The 11,894-nt window shown below is 44.4% G+C and overlaps 1 protein-coding gene and 1 pseudogene across 1 annotated transcript; one reads left to right on the forward strand and one right to left on the reverse strand.

Annotated features, from left to right (window-relative positions):
* Positions 1-2,219: 2,219 nt before the first annotated feature.
* On the forward strand, positions 2,220-3,834 carry PI3 (peptidase inhibitor 3). Its single transcript, XM_015596962.2, has 3 exons — positions 2,220-2,332; positions 3,171-3,437; positions 3,667-3,834. The coding sequence occupies exons 1-2, from the start codon at positions 2,254-2,256 to the stop codon at positions 3,434-3,436; spliced, it is 345 nt and encodes a 114-aa protein (XP_015452448.1). The 5' UTR covers positions 2,220-2,253; the 3' UTR covers position 3,437; positions 3,667-3,834.
* A 7,279-nt stretch (positions 3,835-11,113) lies between these two features.
* Positions 11,114-11,894, reverse strand: part of LOC102880964 — a 5,484-nt pseudogene continuing 4,703 nt past the window's right edge.

Below are 11,894 nucleotides of genomic sequence, written 5' to 3' on the forward strand. Positions count from 1 at the left end.
TTCCTCATTTTTATTTACCCCTTTTTGAGTTTTACTACATATGTAAGTATTCCTAAAGAATCTATTACTTAGTTTTCCTTAGTTTTGAGCCTTGTAACACGCATATAATTCTAAAAATTTGGCGGGGAGGGACTTGCATTTTTCATTTGACATTATTTTAACTGGTCACATTGTGACTATATTTATATTCAGAACTATATTTACATATAAATATTAAATGGACATACTTATGTTATTTTTGCTATATAATATTTCATTGTATTAGTATATTATAACATTTTTATCCATTATTTTTTTGTTGGTAATATGGGCTGTTTCCAGTATTTTGTTATTAGCAACAGTACTTTTGTGGACATTCATGTGCATGCCTCCTGGTAAACATGTGGAAATATTTATCTTGGGTACATACTTAGGAGTGTGATTGCTGGACCATAGGTTTTGCATGTGTTTAATTTTAATAGCTGACGCCAAACTGATTTTCAAATTGGTTATACCAATACAGACTCTCACTAGTAATACATGAGAGTTTCATTTCTCTACAAATCAATAGGGAAAAAAAGATAGACAACTCATGAAAATGGGCAAGGTACTTGAATAGGCTAATTAAAAGAAAATCCACATAAGTGGTTACCTCTGGGGCATCAGGGAAGGGAAGCAATTGGGGAGGTAGGACAAAAGGGTACACATACAGGAAATAGTTTCCTTCTTTACCTGGCAGGTGAGTACACACTGCCCATTTTAATGCTATTCTTTAAAGAATCTAGTGTGTTCTACACTTTTTTGTTTGTACGATTTATTTTGCAATGAGCTTTTTTTTTTTTTCCCTAGAGTAGCCAACAGACGCCAACATTCTGACCTTTGCTTATAGCTCCTTGATGTTTCAGCACTCGTGGGCATGTGGTCTGAGTCTAAAGAGACAAAGGATGGGGAGTTAGTCAACTGGTTTACTATCCAGTAATTAGTCTACTTTCTTCCCTGTCTCACTTGAATTCAGCTCAGTCACTTCCACGCTTCAGGTTCTGTCCCTGGCAACACCCAACTTCTGGGTACTAATTTCTATTACTACCAACTTTGGTAGCAATGACAAAATACCAACTCAGACTAGCTTAGTCAGGAAGCTTAATTTATTGGGTCATAACCCAACTTTGGGAAAGGTGTGGGAAAGGATGCTGTCAAGGAAAGGGGAAAGATGGGCAGATTATTATCCATCCTCTCTCGCCGTCTCTTCTCTGCTTCTCTTCGTGTTGTAATTAGGTTCATTTTTCTCATACTGTTGAACTCATCCCAGACTGGAACCATAGCTTCTGAAGTCCCCAGGCTCATATCTAGTATCTTTACCAAAAGGAGGAACTTTCCTCTTCTCCTAAGTGTCCACTCAAATAAAGGACTTCAGCAGACCTCGCCCGAGCACCCACCTCACACACGCACCCCTACTTCGTGATTAGCAGTCCCCATTAGACTCTTAAGTTGATAGTACAAAGAAACGAGGGTTCAAAGGAACCTTTGAACCCGCTGTTCTAGGAAGGAGGATGACATGCTGGGTGTGTGCACGGTAAATGTCCACCTTATAGATGATTTCTATTTTCTTCCTTTTACTTTTCTAGGTGTTTTCTCTCTTCTTGGTGTCAAGGGCAACATCCCCTTCCAGACCGAGAATTCCACCATTCCTATTACCTTCTTGGTGCACCTCAGAGACTACCTGTGTGAAATGGCAAAGTGTAGTGGTGAGCTATGAGACTTTCAAGGCAAATTTGACTTTGAGAGTTTTTCTCAGGGCCAGGGGAGAATGAAAGGAAAGCCCAGCTTGATGCTGGGAGGGGTAAACTCTTAAGGTAGGTCTGGGTGGGGCTTGTTGGGACAGGGATTAATCAATTTTGAAATCAGAACATAGGGCCTACCATCGACTTGCTGAATGACCTTGAGTGATTTCTATCTCTTCTTTGGGCTTCATATTCTTTCTAAATATATATATATAAAAAATTGTGGTGATGGCAACCTCCGTGAGAAAGCAGCATAGTTCTTGGCACCGTCAGAGGTGATGTAACACAGTATCTGCCATTTCTCTCTGTGAATAATCTTTAGGGAAAGCCCCAAGGTCCCTCCCAGGATAGGGGTGGATATTTCCTGGTAGAACTACAAAAATGTAGGTCTTGTCCTTGTAAAACCACAGACCCACCCCTGGCGCCAGGCCAGACTAAGGCTGCATAAAACAGGGCTTGGCCTCTGCTCTTAGCCATACGCTCTCCTGACAACATGAGGTCCAGCAGCTTCTTGGCCCTGGCGGTTTTTCTCATCCTTGGGATGCTGGCAGCACAGGCAGCTGTCATAGGAGGTGAGTGGACAAGTGGCCTAGCTGGGGCTGGGTTGGTTTCAGGGGAGGGCTGTCGGGGCAAAGTGGGTCCTGTACGGAGCACTTCTGGAGCAGCAGGCAGAGCTTGGGCCTACACTTCAGCCTGTGATCACTTCCATGGTATCCAGAAAAAGTAGAAAGTTGCCCAGTGGACTCCATGTGCTTTCCACCCCAGAACTGAGATATCAGGACGGTTTGTGGAACAAGTGTTTTTATGTGACCTTGGCCTCAGGTATTGATACCTCTGCAGAATATGCAATGAGAGAATCTGGGCTCATCATGGCATCTGTCCCCTACCTGTCTGCCCTGTAAAAACACCTAAGTATCAGTCCTCTAAGAGGAGGTTGAGAACCAACAGGGCCTCAAAAATCATGTCGTTTGAAGACCGCCATTCTTCCAAGTAGGACATTGAGACCTAGAGAGGAGTCAGGAATTGTCAAAGCAATCTGCAGAGCTGGGAGCTGCCCAGGTCTCCTGGCAAATGTCTCTTCCCCTCCACTAAGTTTCCTCAGACATGACAGTGTGTCTTTCTCACCTCTGGGAGTCACTCTAGTCTGGCATTCCCTCGTGAGAACACCAGGACTCGGAATGGAGGGAGACGAAGAAATGGACACCTGAGGCAACATGGTCCTGTAGACCCCTTTCCCAAAGCCCAGGGAACACCATTCTGAGAGCACCGTCTAGCCTTGGTGACCCTCCCCCATCTCAGGTCATAGTTTGGGGGACACTGCAGTGAGCAGTGGCTGGACCTAGAGGAAAGACAAGATAGTTGACGTAGGGACACTAGGTCTAAATGTGCACCCATTTCTTTTTTCAGCAGTTCCTTATAAAGGTCAAGAAGCTGACAAAGGTCACGTTCTGGTCAAAGGACAAGGACCGGTTGGAGATCAATATCTAAGCAAAAAAAAATTTCCAGGCGGGCACGGTCCAGTCATAATTAAAAGTAAGCCTGGCTCCTGCCCCGTGACTCTGATAAGGTGTGCCATGTTGAATCCTCCTGATGCCTGTCTGAACGATGTTCAGTGCCCAGGAGCCAAGAAGTGCTGTGTGGGCTCTTGTGGAAAAGCCTGTATGAATCCCCAGTAAGGTAAGAACTGAATGGAATAAGAGGTGACACTTGAGGCTAAGCGGTGGGGAATGATCCCAAGTCGATGGGAGAGAAGATATGGGGAGTTGGTTGGGGGGGCCTGGGGGGGGTCTCAGAGGCTGTAACTGGGGTCCTGAGAGGGATGACATGTGGACTTGATCCTACTTCCACTGTCTCTGAGCGCTTTGACCTGCTGAATCATGTCTCTGGTTCTCCTCTCTCCTCCTAGGTAAATCCTGTCTTTGCTGTACTCGTGAAGGCCGAGGGGACTTCTGTCCCTGGTCCCCGCAGCACCACCCCTTCCCACACTGCTCATTCTTCCTCTCGATGAGGATGCCCAACCCTGAGGCTGCTTCCCACATCGATTTTCCAATAAAAGACTGCTTTCTGTTCCATACGTTTGATTCCTTTGCCTTCTGTTCTCCTGGAAGCTCTGGCGAGGTGGATGCAGAGTTGGGACTCCCTCTCCCCAGTGGGAGCGGGGGTGAGAGGGTCCCCTGGGAGCCGTCCCTGGTGTGTGAAAGCGAGCTAGGGGCAGGAGCAAGAGGCCCATTCCTAGGGCTTAATATTAGAGATCCAATAATCAACCCCAAAACTAGTCTCCGTATCAGCAGGAGATAGAAATCTGGAAATTTCGCCCCTGGTGTAGGAGCAGGGAAATAAAAACCAAAGCGTTGCATAAACTGCAAGTAGTTTTTCTCTTTTCCAATCCACCCGCAGTCCTGACCTGGCTATTGTCAGCTCTGCCAGTGTAACCAACCAACCCTTGTGGCTAAACCTATAGCTCCTCATTTCCTTCCCATTTATGTTTCCCAGGGACCTCTTTCCTCCCTAGAAGACATAGAAAGACAGATGCTGGGAAATCTCTGCTCGTGAAGCATTTCACTTCTTCGTGCCTGAAATGCCTCCATTAACACTTAATTCCCTGGTTAAGCAATAGCCTCTCCCAACTTTCTATTTTAAGATGTGAATGAGGAGGCAAGACACACCAAGTCCTTGATCCTTGAGCGTGAGCGGCGATTAGTGTTCTCTGGAGACGTAAAGTTGGAGGCCGGGCAGACTTGAATAGGGAAGAGAGTGGAGAGTATGCGCTTGGCAAACTCGAATGCCTTCGTGGCTCTGCTGTTGGTCCACCTGCCCACTGCCTTTGGACAAGGGAGTTCTTTGGAAAGGTCAAAGCCACAGGAGGAGGAGCATTTTGGATGGAGTGGAAGAGCACAGGTGTGGGAGTCAGTGGACCTGAACTCTAGTCCCAGCTTTGCCTCCCAACCTCTTAGATAACCTCTGACAAATCTCTCTCCCTCGCTGAACCTCAGTTTTCAGTTCAATTTGGGGGGTTGGATATAATTATTCTGGAAAGACAGTCTGGTCTTGACATTCTGGCCCTGAATAGCTCTTCCTTTTGTGTTGGGCTCCTGCTGGGAATGGAAGTCGGGGGCAGAGGATTGGGGTGAGAGCCCAGGGAGCACTGTGTCTCTTTGCTCCAGGAGCATACGACCCAGGGCTTCCCATTCATTCTCCAGGGTATTGGCTGGACTGGGCTAGAGGTTTGATAGTAGGGTATATTGGCCTACATGTGAGAGCAGTGCCTAAACTTCCGACCTGACAAATACATCACACTGTCGGTAGTAAGAGTACCTTATGCATTTAGTTTTCTCTGTCCCAGGTCCTATACTAAGTATGTTATATGTATAGTCTTATTTATTTCTCACAAGAACTCTCTCAGATGGGAATTATACACGTGTCTTTAATTTTGTTAAAAGATTGAACCCGTGAGAGGTTCAGTAGCCACCCCAAATCACATAGCTGGTAAATGATGATAAATCCTATTTTAATTATAAACTAGCAATAATCAGAATATGGACCAGCAAGAAAGTCCCACTTACTTATAAGATCAACAAAATTATATCATTTCTACTAATAAACTCAATAAGAGGCAGGCAGACTTTTAAAAAGAAACCTATACAATTGTTTATGAGGTGCATAAAAAAGTCTTAAATAAATTCTCACTATGTTCCTGAATGAGGAGACTCAGCAAGGTGAAGATATCGATATTTACCTCTTCAATTTACTCTTGTTATTTTCCAGCTTTATTGCAATAAAATTGACACATAACATGGTGTGATTTAAGGTGTACGGTGTGATGATTTGATACCGGTATATATTGCGAAACGTTCGCCACCATCAGAGTAGTTAACAAACCCTTCACCTCACATAATTAGCACTTTGTTATTGTTGTTAGGTGAGAACATTAAAGCTCTACTCTCGTTATCAGCTTATAAGAATACAATCCAGAATTGTTAACTATATTCACCATGTTCTACATTAGACCTTCGAAAGGCTCTCATTATCAGCGGTAATATCCCTTCATTTCCTCCTCCCCTCAGCTTCTGGCTACTACCATTCTACTCTCTATTTCTTTGAGTTTGCGTTTTCAGATTCCAAATAAGCGATTTCATACAGTGTTTGTCTTTCTCTGTCTGACTGACTTCATTTAGCATAATGCCCTCAAGGTCCTCCCATGTTGTCAGAAATTGCAAGATTTCCTTCTTCTTATGGCTGAATAATAATCCATTGTATACATGTACCAAGTTTTCTTCATCCATTCATCTGTCAACGAACACTTAGGTTGTTTGCATGTCTTGGCTACTGTGAATGATGCTGAAATAAACTTGGAAGTGCAGATACCTTTTTGAGATTGTGATTTCATTTCCTCGAGATATATATACCAGAAATGAATTGCTTCATCATATGATAGTTCTATCTTTAATTTTTGAGGAAACTCCATACTGTTTTCATAGTAGCTGTACCAATTTACATTTCCACCAAAATGCACCAATGATCCCTCTTCTCGTCCTTCTCATCCTCGCCAGTGTTTATCATCTATTGATTTTTTTTGATAATAGCATTCTAACAGGTAGGAGGTGAAATCTCATTGTGGTTTCAATTTGCATTTCCCTGATGATTAGTGATGTTGAACACCTTTACGTGTACGTGTTGGCCATTCGTATGTCTTCTTTGGGAAAACTGTCAATTCAAGTCCTCTTCCCATTTTCCATTTAGATACTTTGGGAGTTTTTTTGTTGCGCAATTTACCCTTTAAGAATGACATATTTGAAAATCTAGTTGTTTTATTGTTTTGTTCTTTGCTTTTTTGTTTTTTTTGGCCTGGTAGTGGTGGTGATTCAAGAAACTTAAAAATCATACTTAAGTTTGTATGGAAGGAAAAATTCTTATGAATGTCCATAAAAATTTGAATATTAAAAAAAAGATTAATTTAGGGCACTTGAATCTCCTAGCTTTAAAACTAAGTAGTAGTAACACATAACATGATGATATTATTAGAAGAATAAAGAATCAGACAGAGAAATCAATCAAAAGCACAGAAAATCCAGAGGAAAGCTTTATTGTATATAATTTAGTTTAGATCGATGTCATATTTAAATCAATGACTAAAGCTTGGATTATTAAAAAAAAACTGGATTCAGATTATAGGTTCACATTTACAAAAATAGAAGACTGCTTCTCAGGAAGCCATCTAGTGCGGACAGTCTATGGCTAGCCAGGGGTCTCCACCAAAACAAGACTTCTCAGAGGCCCAGGCTCCTTCTGTCTTATTGCTTTTCCGCTTCCGTTTTTGAATTACAGCCTATTTTGTCTGCTATTCGTACAGCTGCATCAACTTTCTTATGATTACGACATGCATTGAATATCTTTTTCCCCTCAGGAACGAGGATTTGGGTCACACCACCAGGTAAGACACTGAGAGTGGCCTCGATGGTAGTTGAGGGCAAGGAGACTTTAGAATGGAGAGATGAGGAGGGTGACGAGGAGTAGCCGCAGCCCCGACACCATTTGCATGGGCTGGGGCTGTAGTTTGCCCCAGTTACCTCCATCCTCTATGGTTTCCTGCAGAAAGGATGCCCACCGGAGCCCTGGAGGACCTATTCACAAATGTGCATGGAGAGGATCCCCACAGCACAAGGGGTGCCCCGTGTCTGACTGAAAGATGTGCCACTCTGACCCCACTTCCAGAAGCAACCCGCTGCTCAGCTGCAAGGATGGTGGCTATCTGACCACTGACAACAAACACTTCTCAGGCACGACTTAGGTGTATGAGCTGAGATCACACTCTACCCAGAGGGCCTCTAGCCAGGGACAGAGTAAGGTTGTAGTACTAGGGTCTTTCCTTTTATACCCAAGGGAGAACCCCTCTAATGGAAAATCCTTGCTCCAGAGCTCCCTATTAGGCTAGAGAAGATGTCCTCAGTCCCACATGGTGATGGTTTCCTGTGCCCGATCCTGCTTCCTCTCTTTTACTCTCACAGGTGTTGCTTTGCAATGAAATTTGTGGTCCTAACTCTGTCTCAGCTTCCGTTCCCCTTGAGAACCCAGTCTGGGAAACGTGGCTCGGGGAATTACGAAGATTCAGGCTCAGGGACATTGTAAGAATGAGAGTGTACAACAGCGTGATCACAGCCAGAACCACAACTCATGTTGTGGATACTTCTGCAGTCCTGGACACTCACCATGGACACTGTGTGATGTGGATACTTCTGCAGTCCTGGACACTCACCATGGCCACCAGTGTCTCTGAATCGGGTGTTGCTTTGGATGACAACCTGCATTGCCCTGGGAAAGAATGTCCCTTCATCCTTGGTGCTTTGAATCACCTAAAGTGCCAGGTGGGAATATTGGATTTGCTGAGCATTTTAGTGCAGCCCTAGGTTTCAGAGGTGAAGACATGCGACCCTCTGATTTGTTTGGTTTGTGCAGTGTGAGCCCAGTTGTCAAAATCAGCTCATATAGGGAGGTGCCAACATAAGAAGGAAATTCCACATAGTGGGAAGTCAACAGACGCTACCAACATCCCCTACTTTGTGGATTTTCAGAGGATTCCAAACTCCCTATGAAACTCCAGGAACTCTTTCAACCGGCAGTTGCAAAGGGAATGACATAATTGCTGCCACCTCTGAAACAGAAGGCCACACGCCCCAGTCACCAGGGAAATGTCCCAAGGAAAGCGATTTCTCCTATCGAGCCAGATGGCAAGACGCCTCTTCTATCAGTGTCTCCATCGGCCATAATTTATTTCACAAGGTCACTTTTAATGAACCTGAATTCTTTTTCCTGCCCCCTGTTTTAATCACAGGTTACATTCTCAGCTTTTTCACACTAGATGATATTACGTCTTGCCACTGCATGCTCTCTTGCCTCTGAGCAAGTTGACATCACATCTTGTCCAGCCAACATTGCCATAGCCTTGTACATCACGTCCACGATCCTCCCTGGAAGAGAGATGCTGCAGCCATTGGCTTCTGGAATAAATTCTAACTTCTTCTTTTCTCTGTGTCTGCTTCTATCACTGGTCCTCACGTCCATGACCGAGTCTGTGCATCTGTTGTTTGAACCAGTACATGTCCACACAGGGTGGCTGCAGAGAAGGCAGGGAGAGCAGGCATCTGGACCTTCTAGATTCCATGGGAGACATGGGCTCACCCTCCCACTCCCAAGACTGATCTGGTAGGATACACCCTAATTATAGCAATGGTGTTTGTATGCTTAGCAGTCAGGAAATGAAAGTTGTCTAAACCATTCTCATTCCCATCGTGAGCAGCGTAGTGGCTGCTATGCACCCTACGCTCCATTCTGTGCTCTAACCCGAGCTTCTGACCTGTAGATTAACCAACTGTAAAAAGGAAGGGGACCACAGCTAGTAAGGTTTCCAAGGTCTCTTGGCTGATATTCTGTATACCACCTACTGCCTCATAAAGGTCATTTCAACTCTGCATGAAGTGGAGAAGAGAGAGCAAGAATGATGGGAAAGACTAGATATTCTGGAGTCATGTGATATTAGTGAAATGGCCCAGAGATGCCAGTTGAAGTGCCCAGGGTGAGCACTGGAGTCTTAAAATATATGGTTAATTGGGAACAGCTCAGCTGCTGCCAGGCTCCTTCCGGAGACATAGCGTTCTCCAGCAGAGGAGTGTTTGCTGATCTGAAATCCTGATGCCATATCGACAGGCTCTGTGTGCACCCTGAGGGTTGAGCAGCCAGGGTCACTGATAAGTTTTGGACATTCTTTGGCCATTTCTGAGATTCTCCTTGTCCAGATCCTCCTCAGATAAGGAGACTCTATTCTAGCCAGCCATGTGTGTCTACCCCCAGGAGTCCAGCGTGATGAGCGTCATGCATAGGCACCAGGTGATTCTCAGCTTAACCCAGATGCCGTGAGCCACAATCTTCCACTGAATTTGGAGTTGAAAGTCCCCTTTGACATAATGCAGACAAACACCCTCATCTTGCAGAAAACTCAAATCTAGGGGCACTATTTAAGTTCACACTAGATGTCAAGAGCAGAGCTGGGGCTGGGAAATACCTGTCCTGATATTAATTATACTTTTTCTCTTTCTGTAGGATGTGAACTAGTAGCCTTTTAAAAAAGACTTGTTGATCTATTCGTTTTACCTGAACCAGAAATCAAGTTCATATCAGAAAAGCTAGGGTCATAGAATGACTCAAACCAAAGTGTACAATCAAAGACAATGTAGATTTGGAGAGAAGAATTCATCTATAAACGGATACTCCACAAAATGCCAAGTGTTCTGCATTCTTTCGATGTCCTGTAATGATCTTTCTGCTCTTCTCTTGCCAATTTACTCCTCACCAGGCAGAGACCTTTGCTTAGAATCTTGGAGTCTTACTCAAAGATTATGGGTTTTAAGAGACCAGGCCACTTATTTTACAATGGCTGAGACAGAGACCAGTGGTGGATGGAACTTGCCCAAAATCAGCAGCGGGGAACCAGTCTCAAAGCCTTATTCAACAGGTAAAGAGGGGAGGCCAAGGTGGGCTTCTAGAGGCCTTGGCATCAATGAAGCTTAAATTCTCGCTAGGGTCTGATGACTGATTTTCACCTCTGCATGTGGGCAGAGATACAGTCTGTGGCATCACTTTGGTGATGGAGATGAGAAGGGGGTCTAAATTTACATGCAAGAAAGCAAAAGATCCAGATTCATAAACGCGGGGTGCCATGCTGCAAGGAGCATGAATCTCGGTCCCCACCACTTGTCAGCTGCAAAGGGCTTGGACAACAAGCTCTCTGAGACTCAGCTTCCACATCTCTCTGTGTGTATATTAATTTTGCTTTTATTTAAAATGTCTTTTTTAATAAAATGTTTTTAAATGGAAGTTCAGATATAGGTGAGATAAAGAAGATCCCTTGGACATTTACAGAATTAACATAAAAAATTCAATTACTTATATCCAGCTCCAAAAATCCACAGCATATTATAAAATGAGTGATTCTGTTGTTGCGTAAATGTGAACAGCACCCCACAAGACCCGTGGTAGGAAAATATTTCTGGGTTAGTTAGTAGGGCTGATCAATTTTCGAGCTTCCACGTCTTAACTCAGGTTTGATGTCACAGGATGAGCTCTGTAGCCGATCTAAAGTGACTCTGAGAGATGTCCAGAAAACTGACCCCTATCATGGTTCCAATGCACTGAGTTTAGGAATGTACTCCGACTAGACGGAAGTAGCCTGGAATGGCTGAGGTTGATGCGTGAATAATCTGTTCATGCCCAACTGTGTAATACTCTGCAACCGGATTGTGGCTTCACTCCAGGACTGATGAGGGCACTTGGCAGGTGAGGTGGTCCCAGCATATAGCTACTTAAGACTTCATCTCTAGTATGACGAACTGCTCCACAGGCTTATATCACCTCTTGTTCACAGCTCGGAGGACTAGAGCCAGCAATGAAGAGGGCCCGATCCTGTTCCGCCTGATAAATCTTGACAGTGATACTCCTCCTGAAACCCACATCGTTGGCATCATAACCTCTCCAACCCCCGCCCCAGACAGGTAATAACAATCAGGTAGAGAACTTGGAAGCTCACGCTGACAGTTGGGTCCTCAGAGAGCCCTGATGAAATGTCTTCAGAAAGACTTAATGCCTCGATTTCCTGATTCAAAACTGGATTTGTGAGGTTGAATAGTTTTCAGGAATAAGGAACTTCCCTGTCTTCCACAGGGAAGACAGCCACGAACAGCCACAAACAGCCATTATGAACTGCACAAGCACATGTTGACTTAATGCTGGATGTTGCATTAAGTGCTTCGGCCAAGTGCTTCTGACCACATTTCAAAGGTCATGGTTATTGTGAGCTGATAGCATACAGCAACTACCACATCATAGTGACTAGATTTCTACTGAGGAAATAAGGCCAATTGATTTGGAGAACCTGGGCAGGCGGTGGGGAGCACAGCTGCAGCCAAAGGGACAGCAGCAACAGCCCCCTCTGCCAGCCCCACCGTGCGCCCCCACCACTGATCTAAGGTCTATACCTAGTAGCTCCTTGTCTGGGATTCCTCAGGGATCCTTTCTATTGATTGCACGGTTTTTTTTTTTTCTTCTGTGTATGGGCAATATTTCTTGTTTCTTTGCACACCTTAG

The sequence above is a fragment of the Pteropus alecto genome, unplaced genomic scaffold (assembly GCF_000325575.1).
Source record: "Pteropus alecto unplaced genomic scaffold, ASM32557v1 scaffold45, whole genome shotgun sequence".
Classification (NCBI taxonomy): Eukaryota; Metazoa; Chordata; class Mammalia; order Chiroptera; family Pteropodidae; genus Pteropus; species Pteropus alecto.